Below are 25,186 nucleotides of genomic sequence, written 5' to 3'. Positions count from 1 at the left end.
TCATCTGACCACTTTTTTTATTGACCGAGTCACTGGTGCTTCCTGCTTTAGTTTTTGCTTATAAGCAGGAATCAGGAGGATATAATTATGGTCAGACTTGCCAAATGGAGGGCGAGGGAGAGCTTTGTACGCATCTCTGTGTGTGGAGTAAAGGTGGTCTAGAGTTTTTTTCCCCTCTGGTTGCACATTTAACATGCTGGTAGAAATGAGGTAAAACTGATTTAAGTTTCCCTGCAAAAAAGTCCCCGGCCACTAGGAGCCCCATCTCTGGATGAGCGTTTTCCTGTTTGCTTATGGCCGTATACAGTTCATTGAGTGCGGTCTTAGTGCCAGCATCGGTTTGTGGTGGTAAGTAGACAGCTACGAAGAATATAGATGAAAACTCTCTTGGTAGATAGTGTGGTCTACAGCTTATCATGAGATACTCTACCTCAGGCGAGAAAAACCTTGAGAATTCCTTAGATATTGTGCACCAGCTGTTGTTTACAAATATACATAGACCGCCACCCCTTGTCTTACCAGAGGCTGCTGTTCTATCCTGCCGATACAGTGTATAACCCGCCAGCTGTATGTTATTCATGTCTTCGTTCAGCCACGACTCGGTGAAACATAAGATATTACAGTTTTTAATGTCCCGTTGGTAGGATATACGTGCTTGTAGTTCGTCCACTTTATTATCAAGCGATTGTAAATTGGCCAATAGTATCGATGGCAAAGGCAGATTAGCCACTCGTCGCCGGCTCCTTACCAGGCACCCCGATATCTCCTTTTCTTTCTACTGCGAATGATGGGGATGAGGGCCCTGCCGGGTGTCTGGAGCAAATCCCTCTCGTCCGACTCATTAAAGAAAGATTATTCGTCCAGTTCAAGGTGAGTAATCGCTGTTCTGATGTCCAGAAGCTCTTTTCGGTCATAAGAGACAGTAGCAGCAACATTATGTACAAAATAAGTTACAAACAATTCGAAAAAACTAACAAAATAGCACGGTTGGTTAAGAGTCCATAAAACGGCAGCCATCCCCTCCGGCACCATCAAGACTTTGTGTCATACATACTTTGTTGAAAACCACAATCGCTCCCGTCATCCCAAGGCTCGCTGACCAGCACATAGTATGGGGAACCCTTGAATGGCACACAGGAAGGCTTTTATACAAAAGGCCACGCCCTTAGTTAACAATCACATACACCTGGCACTGCAGACCAACAAGGGTGTATTCAAAATAGGTTGACGGTTCTACCCAGTTACATCTTTCCCCCCTTATTTTTAAATGTGACCGCACATTTGACACAAAATAAATTAAACCACTGGACACAAAATGACTTAAAGGTAACAAACCATGCAATAACACAATTTCAAAAAAGAATAAAGGTCTTGGCAAAATAAATAAAGATGAGCAAAACATGCAATGCACAAAGTGCCGCACCGACATCCCACTCACCCAAAAAACATTAAGGCTCCACTAAAACCCAAGGCCAACATGGGCCACATTCCAAAACTAAATGCAATGATACATACAGTGAGGGAAAAAAGTATTTGATCCCCTGCTGATTTTGTACGTTTGCCCACTGACAAAGAAATGATCAGTCTATAATTTTAATGGTAGGTTTATTTGAACAGTGAGAGACAGAATAACAACAAAAAAATCCAGAAAAAAAAAATGCATGTCAAAAATGTTATAAATTGATTTGCATTTTAATGAGGGAAATAAGTATTTGACCCGCTCTCAATCAGAAAGATTTCTGGCTCCCAGGTGTCTTTTATACAGGTAACGAGCTGAGATTAGGAGCACACTCTTAAAGGGAGTGCTCCTAATCTCAGTTTGTTACCTGTATAAAAGACACCTGTCCACAGAAGCAATCAATCAATCAGATTCCAAACTCTCCACCATGGCCAAGACCAAAGAGCTCTCCAAGGATGTCAGGGACAAGATTGTAGTGGTCCTCTGTAGCTCAGCTGGTAGAGCACGGCGCTTGTAACGCCAAGGTAGTGGGTTCGATCCCCGGGACCACCCATACACAAAAAAAATGTATGCACGCATGACTGTAAATCGCTTTGGATAAAAGCGTCTACTAAATGGCATATTATAGACCTACACAAGGCTGGAATAGGCTACAAGACCATCGCCAAGCAGCTTGGTGAGAAGGTGACAACAGTTGGTGCGATTATTCGCAAATGGAAGAAACGCAAAAGAACTGTCAATCTCCCTCGGCCTGGGGCTCCATGCAAGATCTCACCTCGTGGAGTTGCAATGATCATGAGAATGGTGAGGAATCAGCCCAGAACTACACGGGAGGATCTTGTCAATAATCCCAAGGCAGCTGGGACCATAGTCACCAAGAAAACAATTGGTAACACACTACGCCGTGAAGGACTGAAATCCTGCAGGCCCGCAAGGTCCCCCTGCTCAAGAAAACACATATACAGGCCCGTCTGAAGTTTGCCAATGAACATCTGAATGATTCAGAGGAGAACTGGGTGAAAGTGTTGTGGTCAAATGAGACCAAAATGGAGCTCTTTGGCATCAACTCAACTCGCCGTGTTTGGAGGAGGAGGAATGCTGCCTATGACCCCAAGAACACCATCCCCACCGTCAAACATGGAGGTGGAAACATTATGCTTTGGGGGTGTTTTTCTGCTAAGGGGACAGGACAACTTCACCGCATCAAAGGGACGATGGACGGGGCCATGTACCGTCAAATCTTGGGTGAGAACCTCCTTCCCTCAGCCAGGGCATTGAAAATGGGTCGTGGATGGGTATTCCAGCATGACAATGACCCAAAACACACGGCCAAGGCAACAAAGGAGTGGCTCAAGAAGAAGCACATTAAGGTCCTGGAGTGGCCTAGCCAGTCTCCAGACCTTAATCCCATAGAAAATCTGTGGAGGGAGCTGAAGGTTCGAGTTGCCAAATGTCAGGCTCAAAACATTAATGACTTGGAGAAGATCTGCAAAGAGGAGTGGGACAAAATCCCTCCTGAGATGTGTGCAAACCTGGTGGCCAACTACAAGAAACGTCTGACCTCTGTGATTGCCAACAAGGGTTTTGCCACCAAGTACTAAGTCATGTTTTGCAGAGAGGTCAAATACTTATTTCCCTCATTAAAATGCAAATCAATTCATAACATTTTTGACATGCGTTTTTCTGGATTTTTGTTGTTGTTATTCTGTCTCTCACTGTTCAAATAAACCTACCATTAAAATTATAGACTGATCATGTCTTTGTCAGTGGGCAAACGTACAAAATCAGCAGGGGATCAAATACTTTTTTCCTTCACTGTATATACAAAAAAAATATCCCATACCAGTAAAACCAATTCCCGTGCTCCGGTCCCTGATCCTGCCGACTACGCCAAACAGAGGAATGAGTAGGTGAGAGGGAATAGAGCTCTTGGTTTTGGTGATTAGAGAGTTAAGTTTGATTAAGTTTTTGAAGTATAATTTAAACTTTGATGCCCATGTCATCCAAAAGTCAACTCAAGTTTGCCATTAAGCACCTGGATGATTGTCAAGACTCCTGGAATAATATTCTATGGACAGATGAGTCAGAAATTTGAACTTTTTGGATGACATGGGTCCCGTTATGTCTGGCAAAAACCAACCACTGCATTCCACAGTAAGAACCTCTTACCAACGGTCAGCATTGTGGTAGTAGTGTGATGGTTTGGGGATGCTTTGCTGCCTTAGTACTGGACGACTTGCCATCATTGGAAGGCAGGTAACCTAGCGGTTAAGGACCAGTAACCGAAAGGTCGCTGGTTCGAATCCCAGAGCCAGCAAGGTGGAATGCATTTGCCATTCTGCCCTTGAGCAAAGCAGTTAATCCCCAACAACTGTTCCCAGGATGGCGATTCAGAACAAGCAAGTCTATATCAGAATGGCTGAAAAGTTTTGGAATGGCCTAGTCAAAGTCCAGACCTAAACCTGATTGAGATGTTGTGACAGGACCTGAAACGAGCAAAATATCACTAGGTTTATACATGTCATTCACATAATCAAACAGACAATAATGTATTGCAACACTCACGGACGGCGTGCCCAGGGAGAAGGAGAGCAGGTCTAGGTGGAATATGGGTGCCAACGCCTAAAGACTATGTACAATCATTCCTATTTCTCATACTTACATTGTTAAAACCACCATCACCACTCCCGTCCTCCCAAGGCACGCTTGAAAACCTGAAACGCTTTTATACAAAAGGCCACGCCCTTAATTAACAATCACATACACCTGGCACTGGCAGACCAACAAGGGTGTATTCAAAATAGGTTGACAGTTCTACCCAGTTACATCTTTCCCCCCTTATTTTTAAATGTGTCCTCACATTTGAGACAAAATAAATTAAACCACTGCACACAAAATGACTTAAAGATAACAAACCATGGATTAGCACACAATTTCAAAAAATTATAAAGGTCTTGGCAAAATAAATAAAGACTAGCAAAGTAAGCATGCGATGCACACTATTTTCAAGCATAAGTAATACTGCAAACTAGTACATATAGAAAAGGATAAGAGGACCAAAACATGCAGAGACACTGGGGGGATAGCTTCCAGGAACTTCTCCACTGCTTCAGAGGAGTCTCACACTGCCACATCAGGGTTTACTACAAATATCTCATTCATAGTTATTAATCACCTCTAAAATTCATCAGTGTTAAAAACCAATAGTTTCCATTTTTCTTTCTCCAGACCGTAATGTCAAAATACATCTATAATATGATTTGTGAGGGAAAATTTTGTCTGAAGAGATAGCCTTGAATTTTACATCTTGCTGTACATGCTAGAGCACACCTGGTGCCTAACACTTACCATTTTATCCCAGGTCCCTCCAGGTAGTTGTTGGTTTTCACTAATTGATTTAGCTAATGTTTTATTTTCTCTTCTCTTCTTTTGTTGCTCCTGGAGGAAGTACTTTGGTTCAGTATGTTGACGATTTGTTGGTTTGCTCACAATCAGAGGAGATACAGTGGGGAGAACAAGTATTTGATACACTGCCGATTTTGCAGGTTTTCCTACTTACAAAGCATGTAGAGGTCTGTAATTTTTATCATAGGTACACTTCAACTGTGAGAGACGGAATCTTAAACAAAAATCCAGAAAATCACATTGTATGATTTTTAAGTAAATAATTTGCATTTTATTGCATGACATAAGTATTTGATACATCAGAAAAGCAGAACTTTATATTTGGTACAGAAACCTTTGTTTGCAATTACAGAGATCATACGTTTCCTGTAGGTCTTGACCAGGTTTGCACACACTGCAGCAGGGATTTTGGCCCACTCCTCCATACAGACCTTCTCCAGATCCTTCAGGTTTCGGGGCTGTCGCTGGGCAATACGGACTTTCAGCTCCCTCCAAAGATTTTCTATTGGGTTCAGGTCTGGAGACTGGCTAGGCCACTCCAGGACCTTGAGATGCTTCTTACGGAGCCACTCCTTAGTTGCCCTGGCTGTGTGTTTCGGGTCGTTGTCATGCTGGAAGACCCAGCCACGACCCATCTTCAATGCTCTTACTGAGGGAAGGAGGTTGTTGGCCAAGATCTCGCGATACATGGCCCCATCCATCCTCCCCTCAATACGGTGCAGTCGTCCTCTCCCCTTTGCAGAAAAGCATCCCCAAAGATTGATGTTTCCACCTCCATGCTTCACGGTTGGGATGGTGTTCTTGGGGTTGTACTCAACCTTCTTCTTCCTCCAAACACGGCGAGTGGAGTTTAGACCAAAAAGCTCTATTTTTGTCTCATCAGACCACATGACCTTCTCCCATTCCTCCTCTGGATCCTCCAGATGGTCATTGGCAAACTTCAGATGGGCCTGGACATGCGCTGGCTTGAGCAGGGGGACCTTGCGTGCGCTGCAGGATTTTATTCCATGATGGCGTAGTGTGTTACTAATGGTTTTCTTTGAGACTGTGGTCCCAGCTCTCTTCAGGTCATTGACCAGGTCCTGCCGTGTAGTTCTGGGCTGATCCCTCACCTTCCTCATGATCATTGATGCCCCACGAGGTGAGATCTTGCATGGAGCCCCAGACCAAGGGTGATTGACCGAACTTCTTCCATTTTCTAATAATTGCGCCAACAGTTGTTGCCTTCTCACCAAGCTGCTTGCCTATTGTCCTGTAGCCCATCCCAGCCTTGTGCAGGTCTACAATTTTATCCCTGATGTCCTTACACAGCTCTCTGGTCTTGGCCATTGTGGAGAGGTTGGAGTCTGTTTGATTGAGTGTGTGGACAGGTGTCTTTTATACAGGTAACGAGTTCAAACAGGTGCAGTTAATACAGGTAATGAGTGGAGAACAGGAGGGCTTCTTAAAGAAAAACGAACAGGTCTGTGAGAGCCGGAATTCTTACTGGTTGGTAGGTGATCAAATACTTATGTCATGCAATAAAATGCAAATTAATTACTTAAAAATCTTACAATGTGATTTTCTAGATTCTGTCTCTCACAGTTGAAGTGTACCTATGATAAAAATTACAGACCTCTACATGCTTTGTAAGTAGGAAAACCTGCAAAATCGGCAGTGTATCAAATACTTGTTCTCCCCACTGTATGTCATGAGGACACTAGGCCATTGCTGATTGTTTTGGCAGAAAATGGTCATAAAGTTTCCCTCAGTAAGATGCAATTATGCCGGAGCTCTGTTATATATTTGGGTCCTGACATTACTTCTGAGGGTCGCACACTCTCCAAAGATAGATTAGAGGCAATTAAAGCTGTGCCTAAACCTGTTACCAAGCAGCACATGATGTCTTTGTTGGGTGTGGCTGAGACGGGTGGGTTTATGTCAGCAGTTTTGACACAGTATCATGGGGTGGGATATAGACCTGTTGGTTATTATTCTAAAAGACTGGATACTGTGATCAAGGGAATGGTTTCCTGTTTGAGATTGGTAGCGGCTGCTACTGAGGCTGTTTTGGCATGTTCTGATATTGTGGCAGTGTCTGCTCTAACTGTACAGTCGTGGTCAAAAGTTTTAAGAATGACACAAGTATTGGTCTTCACAAAGTTTGCTGCTTCAGTGTTTTTAGATATTTTTGTCAGATGTTACTATGGTATACTGAAGTATAATTACAAGCATTCCATAAGTGTCAAAGGCTTTTATTGACAATTACATTAAGTTTATGCAAAGAGTCAATATTTGCAGTGTTGACCCTTCTTTTTCAAGACCTCTGCAATCCGCCCTGGCATGCTGTCAATTAACTTCTGGGCCACATCCTGACTGATGGCAGCCCATTCTTGCATAATCAATGCTTGGAGTTTGTCAGAATTTGTGGGTTCTTGTTTGTCCACCCGCCTCATGAGGATTGACCACAAGTTCTCAATGGGATTAAGGTCTGGGGTGTTTCCTGGCCATGGACCCAAAATGTCGATGTTTTGTTCCCCGAGCCACTTAGTTATCACTTTTGCCTTATGGCAAGGTGCTCCATCATGCTGGAAAAGGCATTGTTCGTCAGCAAACTGTTCTTGGATGGTTGGGAGAAGTTGCTCTCGGTGGATGTGTTGGTACCATTCTTTATTCATGGCTGTGTTCTTAGGCAAAATTGTGAGTGAGCCCACTCCCTTGGCTGAGAAGCAACCCCACACATGAATGGTCTCAGGATGCGGATGCTTTACTGTTGGCATGACACAGGACTGATGGTAGCGCTCACCTTGTCTTCTCTGGACAATTTTTTTCCGGATGCCCCAAACAATTGGAAAGGTGATTCATCAGAGAAAATGACTTTACCCCAGTCCTCAGCAGTCCAATCCCTGTACCTTTTGTAGAATATCAGTCTGTCTCTGATGTTTTTCCTGGAGAGAAGTGGCATCCTCGCTCCCCTTCTTGACACAAGGCCATCCTCCAAAAGTCTTTGCCTCACTGTGCGTGCAGATGCACTCACACCTGCCTGCTGCCATTCCTGAGCAAGCTCTGCACTGGTGGTGCCCCGATTCCGCAGCTGAATCAACTTTAGGAGACGGTCCTGGCGCTTGCTGGACTTTCTTGGGTGCCCTGAAGCCTTCTTCACAACAATTGAACCTCTCTCCTTGAAGTTCTTGATGATCCGATAAATGGTTGATTTAGGTGCAATCTTACTAGCAGTAATATCCTTGCCTGTGAAGTCCTTTTTGTGCAAAGCAATGATGACGGCACGTGTTTCCTTGCAGGTAACCATGGTTAACAGATGAAGAACAATGATTTCAAGCACCACCCTCCTTTTAAAGCTTCCAGTCTGTTATTCTAACTCAATCAGCATGACAGAGTGATCTCCAGCCTTGTCCTCATCAACACTCTCACCTGTGTTAACGAGAGAATCACTGACATGATGTCAGCTGGTCCTGTTGTGGCAGGGCTGAAATGCAGTGGAAATGTTTTTGGGGGATTATGTTCATTTTCATGGCAAAGGGGTACTTTGCAATTAATTGCAATTCATCTGATCACTCTTCATAACATTCTGGAGTATATGCAAATTGCCATCATAAAAACTGAGGCAGCAGACTTTGTGAAAATGTATATTTGTGTCATTCTCAAAACTTTTGACCACGACTGTACATGTGCCCCATGCTGTGCACGCAATTATTACACAGGCAAGAATGGCTCATTTGACTATCAGAACATTCTGTTGACAATGTCCCATGTTACTCTGAAACTATGTACAATTCTTAACCCTTCAACTCTTCTCCCTTCAGCAGATGCCGGTGAAGACCATGACTGTGACTTAGCTATTGAAGTTGACTGTAGCCCTAGGTTGGACTTGAGGGACACCCCGTTAGACATTCCGGACTTTGAGTTTTTTGTAGATGAGTCCACCCCCTGAGTGCTAGACTCCCCTCACACTTATCTGCCCAGGCGCCAGAACTACTTGGCTTGACTAGAGATTGTATTTTGGCAAAGGACAGCTCTGTTAACATTTACACTGATAGTAGATATGTGTTTAGTGTAGTGCATGATTTTGGAACATTGTGGAAGAATAGATGGTTTTTGATTGCACACAGTAATCTTGTTTCGTCTCTGTTACACGCTGTGTCAGGGACATTCTTCCTCTGAAGGTAAAATGTCTCTGGGGAATGCTAAGGCTGACTGTGCAGTTAAATTATCTGCCTTATCTTCTGTTTCCCCCCTCCTACAGATGGCAGCAGTTCCTGCTTCCACTAACCCTTTCTCTGTTAATGACAACGTTGCTCTGCAGGCAACGGCTGATGCATTAGAGAAGGACGCCTCAGGAGTATGGCTGGATGAGTGGAGCAGACCAGCCATGCCCTGTTGTACTTTCCAATTCCTTGCCAAATTGTCACATGATCAAGACCATGTGTCAAAAGGAGGGATGGTGGATCTTGTAAATAAATATTGGTGTACAATAGATTTTACTGTGTTTGCAGAACATTTCTGCAAGAAATGTTTGATTTGCATGACTAACAAGGTTGGACGCGGCATTTCAGTATCCCCCGCGTCCCATGTACTAACTGGTCGTCCCATGAGGATGACTAATACACCTTTTCCCCAGAACAGGTTGTACCTGCAAGGAATGGATGAAGACATGGTTGAATATTGTGTCACCCTTAACAGTGTTCTTAAGACTCTTTTCCCCCGGGGGAAGGCGTCTTTGCCGAACCTGGCAGGTGGAGCTGAGCACTATTTGAACCCAGGTGATTTTGTGGTGGTCAAAGACTTCAGGAGAAAGAATTGGGAGGACCCCCATTGGAGAGGACCGTACAAAGTTCTTCTGACCACCCCCACTGCGGAAACCTGACAGAGGGTGAGATGAGTCCTGAGCCAAAGGGACCAACGCAGGCCCGGAGTAGTTGCCCAGAAATAGATGGTCATCGGAGAAGGAGAGCCCTGCTGGGCCCTCATAACCAAGAGGACTGATGGAATGGCCACTACCAAGTTTTCTGATGAGTATGACTGTCTAAAGTGTCTAGGAAATAAAGCCTCAGACAAAGATTGGCGCATTTTCTGTGCTTTTAAAACAGCTTCCAATGCAAAATATCATCGCCACATTAAATCAGAGGCTTCGTCAAGAATTTAATGAAATTAACCAGCCACAATTGGAACAACCCTCATGGGAAACAACATCTTTAATACAGCAATACCCACAGAAAAGTAGAGCAATCTGGGCCAAACATTATGGTAAGAATACAAGGGAAAGAAATTCCTACATTGGTGGATACGGGTGCTACTACCTCCACTTTTGGTAAAGGTACAGGACTTGACTTACCCCTAACCAATAAAACTATAAAACGCTTATGGGATTTCCTCCACCCTGGTAATACATTTTGAAACAAAACCCATGCCCTGTTCAATAGGACCAATGAATGTTGAACATGATTTTCTGTATTCACCCACTCAACCGTTTAACTTGTTAGGTAGAGACTTGTTACCCCAGATGGAGTTTCCGTTGATATCCCAAACGATGAGATATTAAACTAATGAGTAAGCAGGCAAATTGAACCACTCCCCCAGGAGGAGTGGGGGTCTGACACTGTTTCCCAGTCTATCCTGTCTCAGGTGCCAGACTCATTATGGACAGAGCACTCCAATCACAGTGGACTGATAGGCAGTGCTAGCCCAATTAGAATAAATGTTGATCCCTGAAAGAAACTCTAGTCTCGAGAGCTACCTTAAAAAGGAAGCTCCCTCCAAAGTTTATCTCTCCCCTTCTGAATTGATGTATTTTATAATTTCGGCACATTACATATTCATCTCAAAATAATAGACATTTAATGAGTGTGAAGCAGAAAGTGAATATCCAACAGAAATTGGTAATACATATTAAGAGTAACATTGTTAGGTTAGACTAAAATGCAAAGAATGCCTTCCTATTAGGAGAAAGTTATTATGTTTGTTTTGTTTGTTTTTAAACCTTACAATAAAAGTAATAAAGCAGAACATTGTTTGAGAGTGATCCGTGTGTATTAGCAGTAGTGATTGAGAGGGTTTTTCCTACTGGAAAGAGTATAAGGGTCCTAGTTGAAGGAAACCGATATGGAGACTAGTGAAAGTAACAAAGACAGTGATAAAGAAAGTAAAGTGGAAAGATCCATGGTACTCATGATCTATCAGTTGATGTCAAATGTAATGAGTGTTGACAGTATGTGAATGGTAATATTAGTGGTTTTCACATAGCACTCTAATAATACAATATTTTACAATATTTTAGTAATTTGAAGAAGCTAAGGTTTTAATACAGGTTCAAATGACGAACAGAGGGATTGAGCCTTGGGACTGATATTATATTAGAGGCTGCCATCTGGTGTTTGGGTTAAAGATAAGCTTCCTGTGGACCAATAGACAAGCCGCCAGTGAAAGTGAGTGGCACATTACATATTCATCTAAAAATAATAGACATTTACTGAGTGTGAAGCAGAAAGTGAATATCCAACAGAAATTGGTAATACACATTAAGTTAACATTGTTAGGGTAGACTAAAATGTGAACCACAGTGCCTTGCAAAGGTATTAATGCCCCTTGGCATTTTTCCTATTTTGTTGCATTACAACCTGTAATTTAAACAGATTTTGATTTTGATTTCATGTAATGGACATACACAAAATAGTCCAAATTGGTGAAGTGAAATGAAAAAAATAACTAATTTCAAGAAATTCTAAAAAATAAATAACGGAAAAGTGGTGCGTGCATATGTATTCACCCCCTTTGCAATGAAGCCCCTAAATAAGATCTGGTGCAACCATTTACCTTCAGAAGTCACATAATTAGTTAAATAAAGTCCACCTGTGTGCAATCTAAGTGTCACATGATCTGTCACATGATCTCAGTATATACAGTGAGGGAAAAAATTATTTGATCCCCTGCTGATTTTGTACGTTTGCCCACTGACAAAGACATGATCAGTCTATAATGCTAATGGTAGGTTTATTTGAACAGTGAGAGACAGAATAACAACAAAAAAATCAAGAAAAACGCATGTAAAAAATGTTATGAATTGATTTGCCTTTTAATGAGGGAAATAAGTATTTGACCCCTCTGCAAAACATGACTTAGTACTTGGCGACAAAACCCTTGTTGGCAATCACAGAGGTCAGACGTTTCTTGTAGTTGGCCACCAGGTTTGCACACATCTCAGGAGGGATTTTGTCCCACTCCTCTTTGCAGATCTTCTCCAAGTCATTAAGGTTTCGAGCCTGACGTTTGGCAACTCGAACCTTCAGCTCCCTATGGGATTAAGGTCTGGAGACTGGCTAGGCCACTCCAGGACCTTAATGTGCTTCTTCTTGAGCCACTCCTTTGTTGCCTTGGCCATGTGTTTTGGGTCATTGTCATGCTGGAATACCCATCCACGACCCATTTTCAATGCCCTGGCTGAGGGAAGGAGGTTCTCAGCCAAGATTTGACGGTACATGGCGCCGTCCATCGTCCCTTTGATGCGGTGAAGTTGTCCTGTCCCCTTAGCAGAAAAACACCCCCAAAGCATAATGTTTCCACCTCCATGTTTGACGGTGGGGATGGTGTTCTTGGGGTCATAGGCAGCATTCCTCCTCCTCCAAACACGGCGAGTTGAGTTGATGCCAAAGAGCTCCATTTTGGTCTCATCTGACAACACTTTCACCCAGTTCTCCTCTGAATCATTCAGATGTTCATTGGCAAACTTCAGACGGGTCTGTATATGTGCTTTCTTGAGCAGGGGGACCTTGCGGGCGCTGCAGGATTTCAGTCCTTCACGGCGTAGTGTGTTACCAATTGTTTTCTTGGTGACTATGGTCCCAGCTGCCTTGAGATCATTGACAAGATCCTCCTGTGTAGTTCTGGGCTGATTCCTCACCGTTCTCATGATCATTGCAACTCCACGAGGTGAGATCTTGCATGGAGCCCCAGGCAGAGGGAGATTGACAGTTCTTTTGTGTTTCTTCCATTTGCGAATAATCGCACCAACTGTTGTCACCTTCTCACCAAGCTGCTTGGCGATGGTCTTGTAGCCCATTCCAGCCTTGTGTAGGTCTACAATCTTGTCCCTGACATCCTTGGAGAGCTCTTTGGTCTTGGCCATGGTGGAGAGTTTGGAATCTGATTGATTGATTGCTTCTGTGGACAGGTGTCTTTTATACAGGTAACAAACTGAGATTAGGAGCACTCCCTTTAAGAGTGTGCTCCTAATCTCAGCTCGTTACCTGTATAAAAGACACCTGGGAGCCAGAAATCTTTCTGATTGAGAGGGGGTCAAATACTTATTTCCCTCATTAAAATGCAAATCAATTTATAACATTTTTGACATGCGTTTTTCTAGATTTTTTTGTTGTTATTCTGTCTCTCACTGTTCAAATAAACCTACCATTAAAAATTATAGACAGATCATTTCTTTGTCAGTGGGCAAACGTACAAAATCAGCAGGGGATCAAATACTTTTTTCCCTCATTGTATACACCTGTTCTGAAAGGCCCCAGAGTATGCAACACCACTAAGCAAGGGGCAACACCAAGCAAGCGGCACCATGATGACCAAGGAGCTCTCCAAACAGGTCGTATACTCCACAGAGCTGGGCTTTACGGAAGAGTGGCCAGAAAAAAGCCATTACTTAAAGAAAAAAAATAAGCAAACACGTTTGGTGTTCGCCAAAAGGCATGTGGGAGACTCCCCAAACATATGGAAGAAGGTACTGCTAAAGCAACACTCGAGTGGTTTAAGGGGAATCATTTAAATGTCTTGGAATGGCCTAGTCAAAGCCCAGACCTCAATCCAATTGAGAATCTGTGGTATGACTTAAAGATTGCTGTAAACCAGCGGAACCCATCCAACTTGAAGGAGCTGGAGCAGTTTTTCCAAGGGGGGTGAATAATTTCGCAAGCCTCGAGTGTTGCTTTAGCAGTATGCTTAGGGCCATTGTCCTGCTGGAAGGTGAAACTCCGTCCCAGTCTCAAATCTCTGGAAGACTGAAACAGGTTTCCCTCAATAATGTCCCTGTATTTAGTGCCATCCATCATTCCTTCAATTCTGACCAATTTCCCAGTCCTTGCCAATTCAAAACATCCCCACAGCATGATGCTGCCACCACCATGCTTCACTGTGGGGATGGTGTTCTTGGGGTGATGAGAGGTGTTGGGTTTGCGCCAGACATAGCGTTTTCCTTGATGGCCAAAAAGCTCAATTTTAGTCTCATCTGACCAGAGTACCTTCTTCCATATGTTTTAGGGAGTCTCCCACATGCCTTTTGGTGAACACCAAACATGTTTGCTTATTTTTTTCTTCAAGCAATGGCTTTTTTCTGGCCACTCTTCCGTAAAGCCCAGCTCTGTGGAGTTTACTGCTTAAAGTGGTCCTATGGACAGATACTACAATCTCCGCTGTGGAGCTTTGCAGCTCCTTCAGGGTTATCTTTGGTCTCTTTGTTGCCTCTCTGATTAATGCCCTCCTTGCCTGGTCTGTGAGTTTTGGTGGGCAGCCCTCTCTTGGCAGGTTTGTTGTGGTGTCATATTCTTTCCATTTTTTAATAATGGATTTAATGGTGCTCCGTGGGACGTTCAAATTTTCGGATATTTTTTTATAACCCAACCCTGATCTGTACTTCTCCACAACTTTGTCCCTGACCTGTTTGAAGAGCTCCTTGGTCTTCATGGTGCTGCTTGCTTGGTGGTGCCCCTTGCTTAGTGGTGTTGCAGACTCTGGGGCCTTTCAGAACAGGTGTACTGAAATATACTGAGTTCATGTGACAGATCATGTGACACTTAGATTGCACACAGGTGGACTTTATTTAACTAATTATGTAACTTCTGAAGGTAATTGGTTGCACCAGATCTTATTTAGGGGCTTCATAGCAAAGGGGGTGAATACATATGCATGCACCACTTTTCCGTTATTTATTTGTAATAATTTTTTGAAACAAGTAATTTTTTTCATTTTAATTCACGAATTTGGACTATTTTGTGTATGTCCATTACATGAAATCCAAATAAAAATCCATTTAAATTACAGGTTGTAATGCAACAAAATAGGAAAAACGCCAAGGGGGATGAATACTTTTGCAAGGCACTATATATCAATGGGAACGTGCCAATTTATAGTTTTGTGCGAAAATGTATCAGGGTCACAAACAGAGATCAGATTGATGGCATAGGATCCGAGTACATAATAGTTCACACAGCTGCTTGGAGAGCTGATCATTAAGGGTTGCCCTAATGCCTGGGGCAAGTGAACTGAGCAGTTGGGAAAGTTGATCCGGCTCTGAAGTTGCCCCAGGTGATAAAAAAAGAAAAGGAAAACAACAAAACTTTAATGAATTCCTGTAGACCTTGCATGAAACTGATATTTCTGGTTCATCCCCATCGTTTAAGTGAAAGACGGGCAATTTATGACACCCGAGCAAGTTGAGCCTCCTTTGTGGTTGCCTAATTAGGCAGGTGATTTTTTAAAACGGAATTCCAGTAGCCTAAAATCTAATACAATTTTCTTAGTTGTGTACACAGTTTAGCAGGTGTTATGGCAGGTGCAGCGAAATGCTAATGTTCCTATTAATCAATGCAGGAAATGTCAAACAAGCACACAATAATCAAACATTTACAAATAACAAAAATATTATGCAGAAGTAGATATATAAATAGTAGGGGTGTAACGATTCGTTTTAACAACGATTCAATTTGTATCACGATTCGTGGTTGTCGATACGATTCAAGGACGATATTGGTTCATTTAGAACGATACGATCCGAAACGATTCAGTGACTTGAAATCGATTCAGTAACCTTTTAGCCAAAAATTCTACCAGTGTGACTGAAATAAATACCTGGATACTGGACAGTGCAGGTGAAGTTTCCTAGATTCCTGTTTCTTGTAATGGAATCAGGTATCAATTAATTATGAATATAAATAAACAAGTAAACAACAATGAATGGCAAATGCATTCACATTTTATTTGAATAAAGTGCAAACAACACTTTAGGTTGAATTAACAGGAAGTTAAAATTGTCTGATCTCATTTTCAATATTCAATACATTTTCAATAAAAGTACAGTAAGTGCAACCAACATTTCAACAGTAGGTTTACCTGCTACTTCTGCTTTTGTTTTTCAACATAAAAAATATTACAATATTAATATCAAAAATAAAGTGCAACCAACATCTCTTCAGGTTGAATAAAGAGTAGGTTTACCTGCTACTTCTGCTTTTGTTTTTCAACATTACAATACAAATACAGTATTAATATAAAAAATAAAGTGCAACCAACATCTCTTCAGGTTGAATTAACAGTAGGTTTACCTGCTACTTCTGCTTTTGTTTTTCAACATTACAATACAAATACAGTATTAATATCAAAAATAAAGTGCAACCAACATTTCTTCAGGTTGAATGAGCAGTGGATGAACCTGCTACTACTCTCATTTTAATAAACAAACAATATTCAACAAAAGATCAAGTGTAACCTACTAGGCTACTCTTCAATGACTACAGATTTTTTTTCAAAAATATCAACTGATCAACATGATCTGGCTGCAGAACACTTCTCTGTGCGTTCACTATGTCGCCAGCAGTACTAAAAACTTGTTCTGCTGGCACACTGGTGCCTCGAATGCACAGGTACCGTTTAGCAAGGGTGGAAAGTACAGGTAGCTCTTTCTCCTGAGATCTCCACCACTTCATGGCATTTTCAGTCAAAGGCAACGCATCTTTTGCTCGGTACCTTAACACCTCTGCTCTGGCTGTCTCGCTTGTGGATTTTCTTTCTCTTTGGGTGAAGGAATCGCCAAACAGCGCATCTAAGGCTTTCTTCTTACAAGGAGGTGACTCATTTGGAGCTACAATATAAGAAATATATTTCAAAATATAGTCATGTTTCTCATTAATACAAAACAACAACAATCTTTTATTGGTATCACATGAAACACACCTGTGGTCTCTTCATTGAATCCTGACAGCTTTGTGCTTGAGCTTCCCTCGTCTTCCTCCTGATTTCCCATTGCTTGCATCTATTGATGTAAGAATGTGTGAACTGTTCAAATTTCTGCTCTGTAATACTGCACACATAAATTTAGAGGAAGATAAAGAACAGATGAGATTTGAGAGAGGACAAATGAAAGGGGAGAAGAGAAAGAGCAGAGGAAAGAGGAGAGAAGAGTTACCTGGTGGGACACTTCTGCCTCAAAAACCAGTTTTGTGTAGACCTGTTCTCTGTCCTCTTTTTCCAGGTAGGGCAGTTCTTTAAATCGCGGGTCCAACGCTGATGCTGTTTAAAGAACAAGAATATTGCATTCATTGCATTATTAAATTAAGTTGACCTAAAATTGCAAGTGATGACCACCTCCTCATACACAAAATAATCAGAAGATTAAACTTTAGTATGTTTAAAAGAAATGTGGCACAGTGATGATGTAAAGCCACCATGAACTAAGAATTGTATTGCAGATATCTTGTTTACTTTTCCATATGAAAAAACAACTCAAATTCAAACTTGAAAACGCAAAGGTGTGGCATTTTACAAATTAATACAGTCTAATAACCTAAAATATTAACCAAGTTGATTTTAATTAAGACTCCAAATTAATTACCTATGTTGAGAGCATCTTGGGTGCCTCTGTAGCGTGTGGAGAGGTCACTGGCGTTCACCCTCTTAATCTCTGCAACCAGGGTTGAGTCGTCTTCGCATGGCTGTAGGTGTTTCAGCAGTTTTGCTTGAAGAGGAGCAATTACAGAGAGAGTTGGCTGGTCTTCTTCACACATCACAGTGGTTGCCATTTTGACAGGACCCATCAACTGAACAATGTCATCCATGTTGGCAATATCACTCTCACTCAGCGTGCCTACATCTGTGACCCCCCTTTCGTAGATCCTTGGACATCAGAGTTGCCATTATAGCTGGCTGTTGTTCCAAAAAACGTTCAAGCATTTCGAATGAACTGTTCCATCTGGTGATTATGTCTTGGATCAGTTTATGTTTTGGTAAATCCATCAGAGTTTGTTTTTCCTGTAGGGCGTGACATGCAATCGGGCTGCGGTGAAAATATCCAACAATTTTTCGCACTTTCCCCAACAACCTGGAAGCACGGTCCACCCCCAAACCCTTCTGCGAGGCAAGGTTGAGTGTATGTGCGAAGCAGGTAATGTGTGGACTGAACTGGGCTTCTGCACCGGCCACAATCATATTCCTGGCGTTATCTGTGACGATGGCAGGATTCTTGTCGTAGATTTTCCACTCCATGCAGGCTTCATGCAGTAACGCGCCAATATTTTTACCAGTATGGGCTTCATTTAAAACTCTGGTTAGCAGAACAAAGGTCTTCATTTTCCACTCCGGATCAATGTGATGAGAGGTAATTGTCACATACCCTTGATTTGAGCATGACGTCCAGCCATCTGTCGTTATCGCTACTCGTTCAGCTTGAGAAAGCGACAGCTTCACATCATTCTTAGTACTTTCGTACAATGCAGGAATAACCTTTTCTGAGAAATGTGGTCGGCTTGGTATTGTGTACCTTGGCTCCAATGTTTGAATCATTTCACGGAATCCCGGATTTTCAACCACACTGTAGGGTCGCATGTCTTTGCAGATAAACTTGGCAATTGTTGCCGTGATGTTTTTCGCCCGAGCTGAGTTTTGGCCTAGTCTCTGACTAAACATGCAGGCGAGACCTGAGGCTTCTGCAGAGTTGACTTTACCTTTCGCTGCTGTAGCAGCGGGAACGCTGCAAGAGGTGCCTGGACGGTCGGTGTTGTGTGAAATCCCATGGCGCCTTAGTAGGTGGTTGGAGAGATTTGTCGTGTTGCCGTTGTACTTTACTTGACCTTTACATATCCTACAAACAGCGAGCGACTTATTTAGAACATCTCCGTCTTTGCAAAAGCCAAAGTGTTTCCACACACTGGACCGCAATGGTGGCTTGATAATTTCTCGCTCGTCGGCTTCTCCTCTGTCGTCCGCCATGCTATGTTTTGTTGTCTTTGCGCCTTTGCGCTGCTGCTGGCGCGGGGCGATGACGTCACGGATAAGCAGACTGAATCGAGTAATGTTTAAAGCCTTTATCATTAAAATTGCTAAGAAAAAACATCCATATAAAGTCTGACGTGCTTAAATCCAATGGGTTATTTCCTAGTATCGATACAATCGATTTATTACATTTTAAAACGATGTTAGATTGATATATGTTGTCCAAAAGGCCAACTCGCCGAGCACAGATCGATGTAGTTGGATCATAAGAATATAAATCGATACATCGATGTAGTAGATGGATCGTTACACCCCTAATAAATAGTATATAACCATTATTAAAGTGACCAGTGTTCAATGACTATGTACATTGGGCAGAAGTCCCTCAGGTGCAGGGTAGAGTAGTCAAATGCTAGTAGTCAAATTCCTCCAGTGACTAAGGGGCAGAGTAGCGTACTGGGCAGACTCAGAGGTTATGGTACTGTGGTGGCTGTTTAACAGTCTGACGGCCTGGGGATAGAAGTTGTTTATCAGTCTGTCAGTCCCAGCTTTGATGCACCTGTACTGTCTCCGCCCAATGTGCCCCCGATGGTGCGTTAGGCTGACCGCACCACCCTGTGGAGAGCCCTGCGGTTGCGGACGGTGCAATTGACAGGAAGCTCTCAATGGTGTATCTGTAGAAGTTCTTGAGGGTCTTAGGGGCCAAGCCGAATTTCTCCAGACTCCTGATGTTGAAGAGGCGCTGTTGTGCCTTCTTCACCACACTGTTGGTGTGAAGGGACCATTTCATTTGGGCTACACTTGGGATAAAAAAAAAACCGGATAAACTGGAAGCGTAACTTTTGGTCAGTGCGAGCAGAGCGCTAACCCATTTGTCCTATTGATCTCAGGTGTGAGCTAAAAATACAACTATAACTTAATTTTACGATCGAGCAGCCTTTCAGACCGTAGCCCTTTCCTGCAGTCAAATTGCCCTCTAGTGGCCTCATGGATGGAATGTTATTCATATTTTTGATAATAAAAACCTGCAGAAAATCTGTTGTTTCTATGTCAAACGGTTTTGTTATCTTTTAGTCTTCTGTGATGTACTGTAAATAAAGTGTAATATTGGGATGCAAAATCAAAATGGAATACATTTCAATTCTATCTGACATGGTACAGGTGTCTTCTTCTTTTTAAGCCAATAACCATGTGTGTGAGGTGTATACTTTTGTTTAAAAGCAGATTTGTTTAAGACTACCAAGAAACACTCTATGTGACCCTGATTTAGCCCACTGCTGTAAAATGTTTAATGTCAATCCTTGTGTTGCCTTTGTGTATCTACTATGGGCTGATATAGACTAATAATGTTAGTCTAATGTAATAAACCATGTGAAAATCTCTGGTAATTTATCCTATTTCTGCGGGGGTAGGGGTCAAATTTTGTTCCTGTCTAGGATGCAGAATTGCTTGGACCAGGGCTGGTTGTCAGTCCCAGTGTCATAGATATAAATAATAATAATAATAATAATAATAATAATAATAATAATAATAATAAGAGTTTGACAAACCCTGTTTTAAATAAGAATTAATGTTGGCATCATGTTGGCACCAATAGCACCATGGCCACTGAGAGTCCGTTGTATAACGGATAAGGACAGTGATTATGTCCGTGGTGGTCTACGAACCTACAACCTGAAAAATTTGAATGTTGTAGACATTAGAACAGTTTGTCAAACTGCATATCTAAGGCTCTGGGCCCGGTTTACCGATAGAGACGTTTATATTTTAATACAGTCATCTCGGTTTTCATTTGAAGCATCTTTTTATATAGTATAAGTAAACACTACAGTCATTCAGCAGACGCTCTTATCCAGAGCAACTAGGTTTAAGTGCCTTGCTCAAGGGCATATCGACAGATTGTTCACCTAGTCAGCTCAGGAATTCAAACCCTTGACCTTTCGGTTGTTGGCCCAATGCTCTTAACCTGCCACCCACATGATCAAGGCATAGTACAGTGTGTACTGTAGTATTCTAAAGTATACTACAAAAGTCTATAGTAAACACTACAAAATCGAGGGGTGTGGAGTATAGAATTCTACAGTATACTACAGAATTCTATAGTCACATTCTCTAGTCAAAGCAGACAGATTGTATAGAGCACAAAGACTATCCTTGATTCAAACCTTTATGTACTTTACAGGTTTTTTGAATAACCCAATCCTGAATCAAGTTGCTATGGAGACCATCCTTGAAATTATATTAATGTTACCCCGTCCTTCACCTTATCAAAATGTATGCTATTTACTGTTTGAATGTTTGGGTCACCTCAGCAGGAAACACAAAACACCAATTAAGTGTGACAACAAAGAGAGGACACACAAAGACAGAGAATGTTTTCACACGGGGGGTTCCATCTGTGAACACACACACACACACACACACACACACACACACACACACACACACACAGAGTTTACCAGAGGGGCACTGCCTGGCTCCAAGTTTCTTTTTCTGCATTCTTGTCCTCTCTGACTTTAGTATTAGTACGCATTCACCCTCAGAGATCAATATAGGGTGGTAGACCCAGGAGGCCTGACCAGGAAAAACTCAGGGCCCTTGATATGGTGTGTTGTTTTTCCCATCAGGTCACGTGGCATTAAGAATAGGTTACCCCTGGAGCAAATTAGGGTTACATGCCTTGTTCAAGGGCACAATAAACAGATTTTCACCTTGTCAGCCCAGGTATTCAAACCAGCAGCCTTTCAGTTACTGGCCCTACGCTCTCACCGCTACTCTATCTGCAGCCCTACCTGCTGTTACCAGGCAGTGCTTTTGATGATAGCCACACTGCCAATCTGAAACTGAGGAACTGAGGGATGATGAGTGAAGAGCAGCAGGTGAGGTGACACACCCAGGGCCTAATGGACAACACAGCACACACTCTCCTATTCATTCTCCCAGGTGCATCTGCTCTCTACTATCAAATATCCATCAGGGCCAAATAGATATAGTCATCCTACATCACCCAACAATACAATGAGCCTAATGTGTTATTGTCTTATCTTATGTAGGTCTACTCAAAAAAGTTTGCAGACAACACAACAGTAGTAGGCCTGATTACCAACAATATTGAGACAGCCTACAGGGAGGAGGTCTCCCTCAACGTCAACAAAACAAATGAGCTGATCAGCAGAGGGAGCACGCCCCCATCCACATCGACAGGGCCGCAGTGGAGAAGGTGAAAAGCTTCAAGTTCTTCGGCGTACACATCACTGACAATCTGAAATGGTCCACCCACACAGACAGGTGAAGAAGGCGCAAAAGCTTTTACAGATGCACTACTGAGAGCATCCTGTCGGGCTGTATCACCGCCTGGTACGACAACTGCACCGCCCGCAACCGCAGGGCTCTCCAGAGGGTGGTGTGGTCTGCCCAACACATCACCAGGGGCACACTGCCTGCCCTCCAGGACACCTACAGCACCCGATGTCACAGGAAGGCCAAAAAGATCATCAAGGACATCAACCACCCGAGCCACGGCCTGTTCACCCCGCTATCATCCAGAAGGCAAGGTCAGTACAGGTGCATCAAAGCTGGGACAGAGAGACTGAGAAACAGCTTCTATCTCAAGGCCATCAGACTGTTAAATAGCCATCACTAGCCGGCCTCCACCCAGTACCCTGCCCTTAGTCACTGTCACTAGCCGGCTACCACCCGGTTACTCAACCCTGCACCTTAGAGGCTGCTGCCCTATGAACATAGATTAGGAATCACTGGTCACTTTAATAATGTTTATATACGGTTTTACTCATTTCATATGTATATACTGTATTCTAGTCAAGGCCATCCTATTCAACTATTGCTATATATATACATACACTATTCTATCCTACAGATACACTAAATAATCTATCCACATACTTTTTATTTAACTAGGCAAGTCAGCTAAGAACAAATTCTTATTTACAATGACGGCCTACCCGAGATGACGCTGGGCCAATTATGTGCCGCCCTATGGGACTGCCAATCACGGCCGGATTGTGATACAGCCTGGAATCGAACCAGGGTCTGTAGTGATGCCTCTAGCACTGAGATGCAGTGCCTTAGACCACTGCGCCACTCGGGAGCCCACATTACTGTCCATAATGTCTATACATCCCATCACATACTGTATGTATATATGTATATATATATATGTATATGTATATATATATATGTATACATATTGTGGCGTACAGCAGGTCAGCCACCAGGGGGAGACTCGTCGAGGCCTGGTAACAGATGGAGGATACATCACGAGACGGTGGCTCCATCTGCTGGACGTGCCAGGTCTCGACGGGATCCCCGGACAGGACTAATTGGGGCTGATTGGGAGCTGGTGAGTAATTAAGGGCGGATTGCTCACCAGCTGTGCAAGGCCCATAAAGCTGCCAGAAGAACAGCACATGGGGGAGGACAGGGGGAAGTAAGGTAACTTCCGTGTAGTTGGAGACGGTATCCTGGAGAGGGTCTCATGGGGGAGACCTAACCTTTTCTCTTGAAACCGAGCTACTCATACTCTGTCCGTGTCTGATCTGTGTAAACGTCTTGACCCAACCCCCTGATCTGCCACAAGTGGTGGAGAATACGGGCACTTTGATAACGTGGTCAGATCAGGGTTGACGTTTACACAGCATCAGCATGGACGAGTTGATAGCTCAGTTCGTCCGGGCCCAACAAGCACAACAGGCGGTTCAGGAACGAACGCTGGAGGAACAGCGACTACAAAACGTCCGCCTCGTGGAGGAAGTCAGGAAGCTGCAAGGAGGAGCTTCTCCTGAATCCCATCCCAACCAGTTTTTAATCAAGCTAACAGAAGACGATGACATTGAAACATACCTCTGTACGTTTGAACAGACAGCGCTACGGGAAGGATGGCCAAGGCCGAAGTGGAAGTCTGCTGGCCCCGTTCCTCTCTGGGAATGCCCAAAAGGTGTATTGGGACCTGAACGACGAACAGGCGGCTAACTACGACGGACTCAAACGAGAGATACTCAGCCGCTACAGGTACAGCCTGGCCCATCGGGCTCAACGGTTCCACGACTGGAGGTTCGTACCCGACGCATCCACCCGAGCCCAGATGAGCAACCTTCTGCGCGTCACCAGGGCATGGCTCCTAACCGACGTATCCACCCTCTCCCTCCTCGACAAAGTGGTCCTGGATCGCTTCGTACGGGCGCTACTCCATGACATGAAGAGGGCAGCGAGCCTATGCGCGCCCCAGACCTTGTAGGGGCTCCTGGAAGCAGAACACTCAAGCCCTACTGAGGCGGAGCCGGGACGAGTCGGCGACCTGTGCGAGGGGACGGAAGGACAACCCCACCGCGGTGTACCCCGAACCGACAGTCGGCAGGGCCAAGGGACCGCAAACCCCTGGAGAGACGGCTGGGTAGATGGAGACCAACAGAGGTGTTTTGAGTGTGGCGCCCGGGGGCACATTGCCTGGAATTGCCCTGCTCGAGAGGAGTCGATGCCATCAGCTAGCACCGGAGGCATGGTGGGTCACGCTGTGAACTATGTCACCTCCTGTTGGGCTCACCATGAATCAACTGCACCTATGGTCCTGGTGAAGGTTGACGGATACGACACGGAAGCGCTATTAGACTCCGGAAGCATGGTTACGCTCGTAACCACAAGCCTGCTGAACCAGGAGACCGAACGGGGTAGGGAGATGTCCATTTCCTGTGTTCACGGTGACACAAAGCGGTATCCCGCCGTATGGACCAACATCGTAACACCACAAGGGAGCTGCCAGATGAGGGTGGGTGCAGTATCAGAGCTGCCGGTACCTATCCTAGTGGGACGGGATTGTCCGCTGTTCGCGGCCCTATGGGGACACGAGTTGAAAAAAAGATACGAGCCGGCCGAAGAAGAGAGCGGGGACGACCCCTCGCTTGTGCGGCCAGGACGCCACCGGTTAATCAACCTGACTCTACGGGTCCGGAGTCGGAGGGGGAGCCGGAACCCGAAACCCCCTGGGGAACCACTGGAGGGGGAGCCGGAACCCGAAACCCCCTGGGGAACCACTGGAGGAGGAGCCCAGTCTCCCCCTTCGCGATTTCAAGGGGCCAGTCGAGACTACCGTTGGGGGCCAACTGAGGGGACAATTCGGGACGGCCCAGTGGGAGGATCCGAATTTGAAAGCTGCCGCAGTCCAAGTGATAGCGGTGGATGGACAGCTACTTCTGGGGGTGAGTGACTGGCGATACCCCCATTTCCAAATTAAGAATAACCTTTTGTATCAGGTGTCGCGCCAACAGGGGGAACTTCGAGAGGTATTGTTGCTGCCCAGACGGTACGTAGGAACCGTTCTTCAGCTGG

At 43.9% G+C, this 25,186-nt stretch overlaps 1 protein-coding gene across 2 annotated transcripts; it reads right to left on the bottom strand.

The window, feature by feature from the left end:
- Nucleotides 1–16,270: 16,270 nt before the first annotated feature.
- On the bottom strand, nt 16,271–17,731 carry LOC121553421 (E3 SUMO-protein ligase ZBED1-like). Of its 2 annotated transcripts, XM_041866517.2 has the most exons (4): nt 17,469–17,731; nt 17,043–17,146; nt 16,811–16,889; nt 16,271–16,718 (listed from the first exon to the last, which is right to left on the bottom strand). In XM_041866517.2, exons 1-4 carry the CDS (start codon nt 17,689–17,691, stop codon nt 16,369–16,371), a joined length of 756 nt encoding a protein of 251 aa, XP_041722451.1. In that variant the 5' UTR covers nt 17,692–17,731; the 3' UTR covers nt 16,271–16,368. The 2 variants fall into 2 exon arrangements, with proteins under 2 accessions (XP_041722451.1, XP_045067369.1); XM_045211434.1 differs by lacking the exon at nt 16,811–16,889.
- Nucleotides 17,732–25,186: the final 7,455 nt, after the last annotated feature.

The sequence above is a fragment of the Coregonus clupeaformis genome, chromosome 37 (genome assembly GCF_020615455.1).
Source record: "Coregonus clupeaformis isolate EN_2021a chromosome 37, ASM2061545v1, whole genome shotgun sequence".
Classification (NCBI taxonomy): Eukaryota; Metazoa; Chordata; class Actinopteri; order Salmoniformes; family Salmonidae; genus Coregonus; species Coregonus clupeaformis.
Note: the sequence above shows the minus strand (reverse complement) of the source record. Positions and strands in the feature narration are given on the sequence as shown.

What these genes read in the sequence shown, in the direction of transcription:
- LOC121553421 (XM_041866517.2), bottom strand. Translation starts at nt 17,691, where the DNA reads ATGGATGACATTGTTCAGTTGATGGGTCCTGTCAAAATGGCAACCACT. An exon ending in AGGCAGAAGTGTCCCACCAG is followed by an intron (nt 16,890 to 17,042) that starts GTAACTCTTCTC and finishes TTACATCAATAG; the next exon opens with ATGCAAGCAATGGGAAATCA. An exon ending in ATTCAATGAAGAGACCACAG is followed by an intron (nt 16,719 to 16,810) that starts GTGTGTTTCATG and finishes CTTATATTGTAG; the next exon opens with CTCCAAATGAGTCACCTCCT.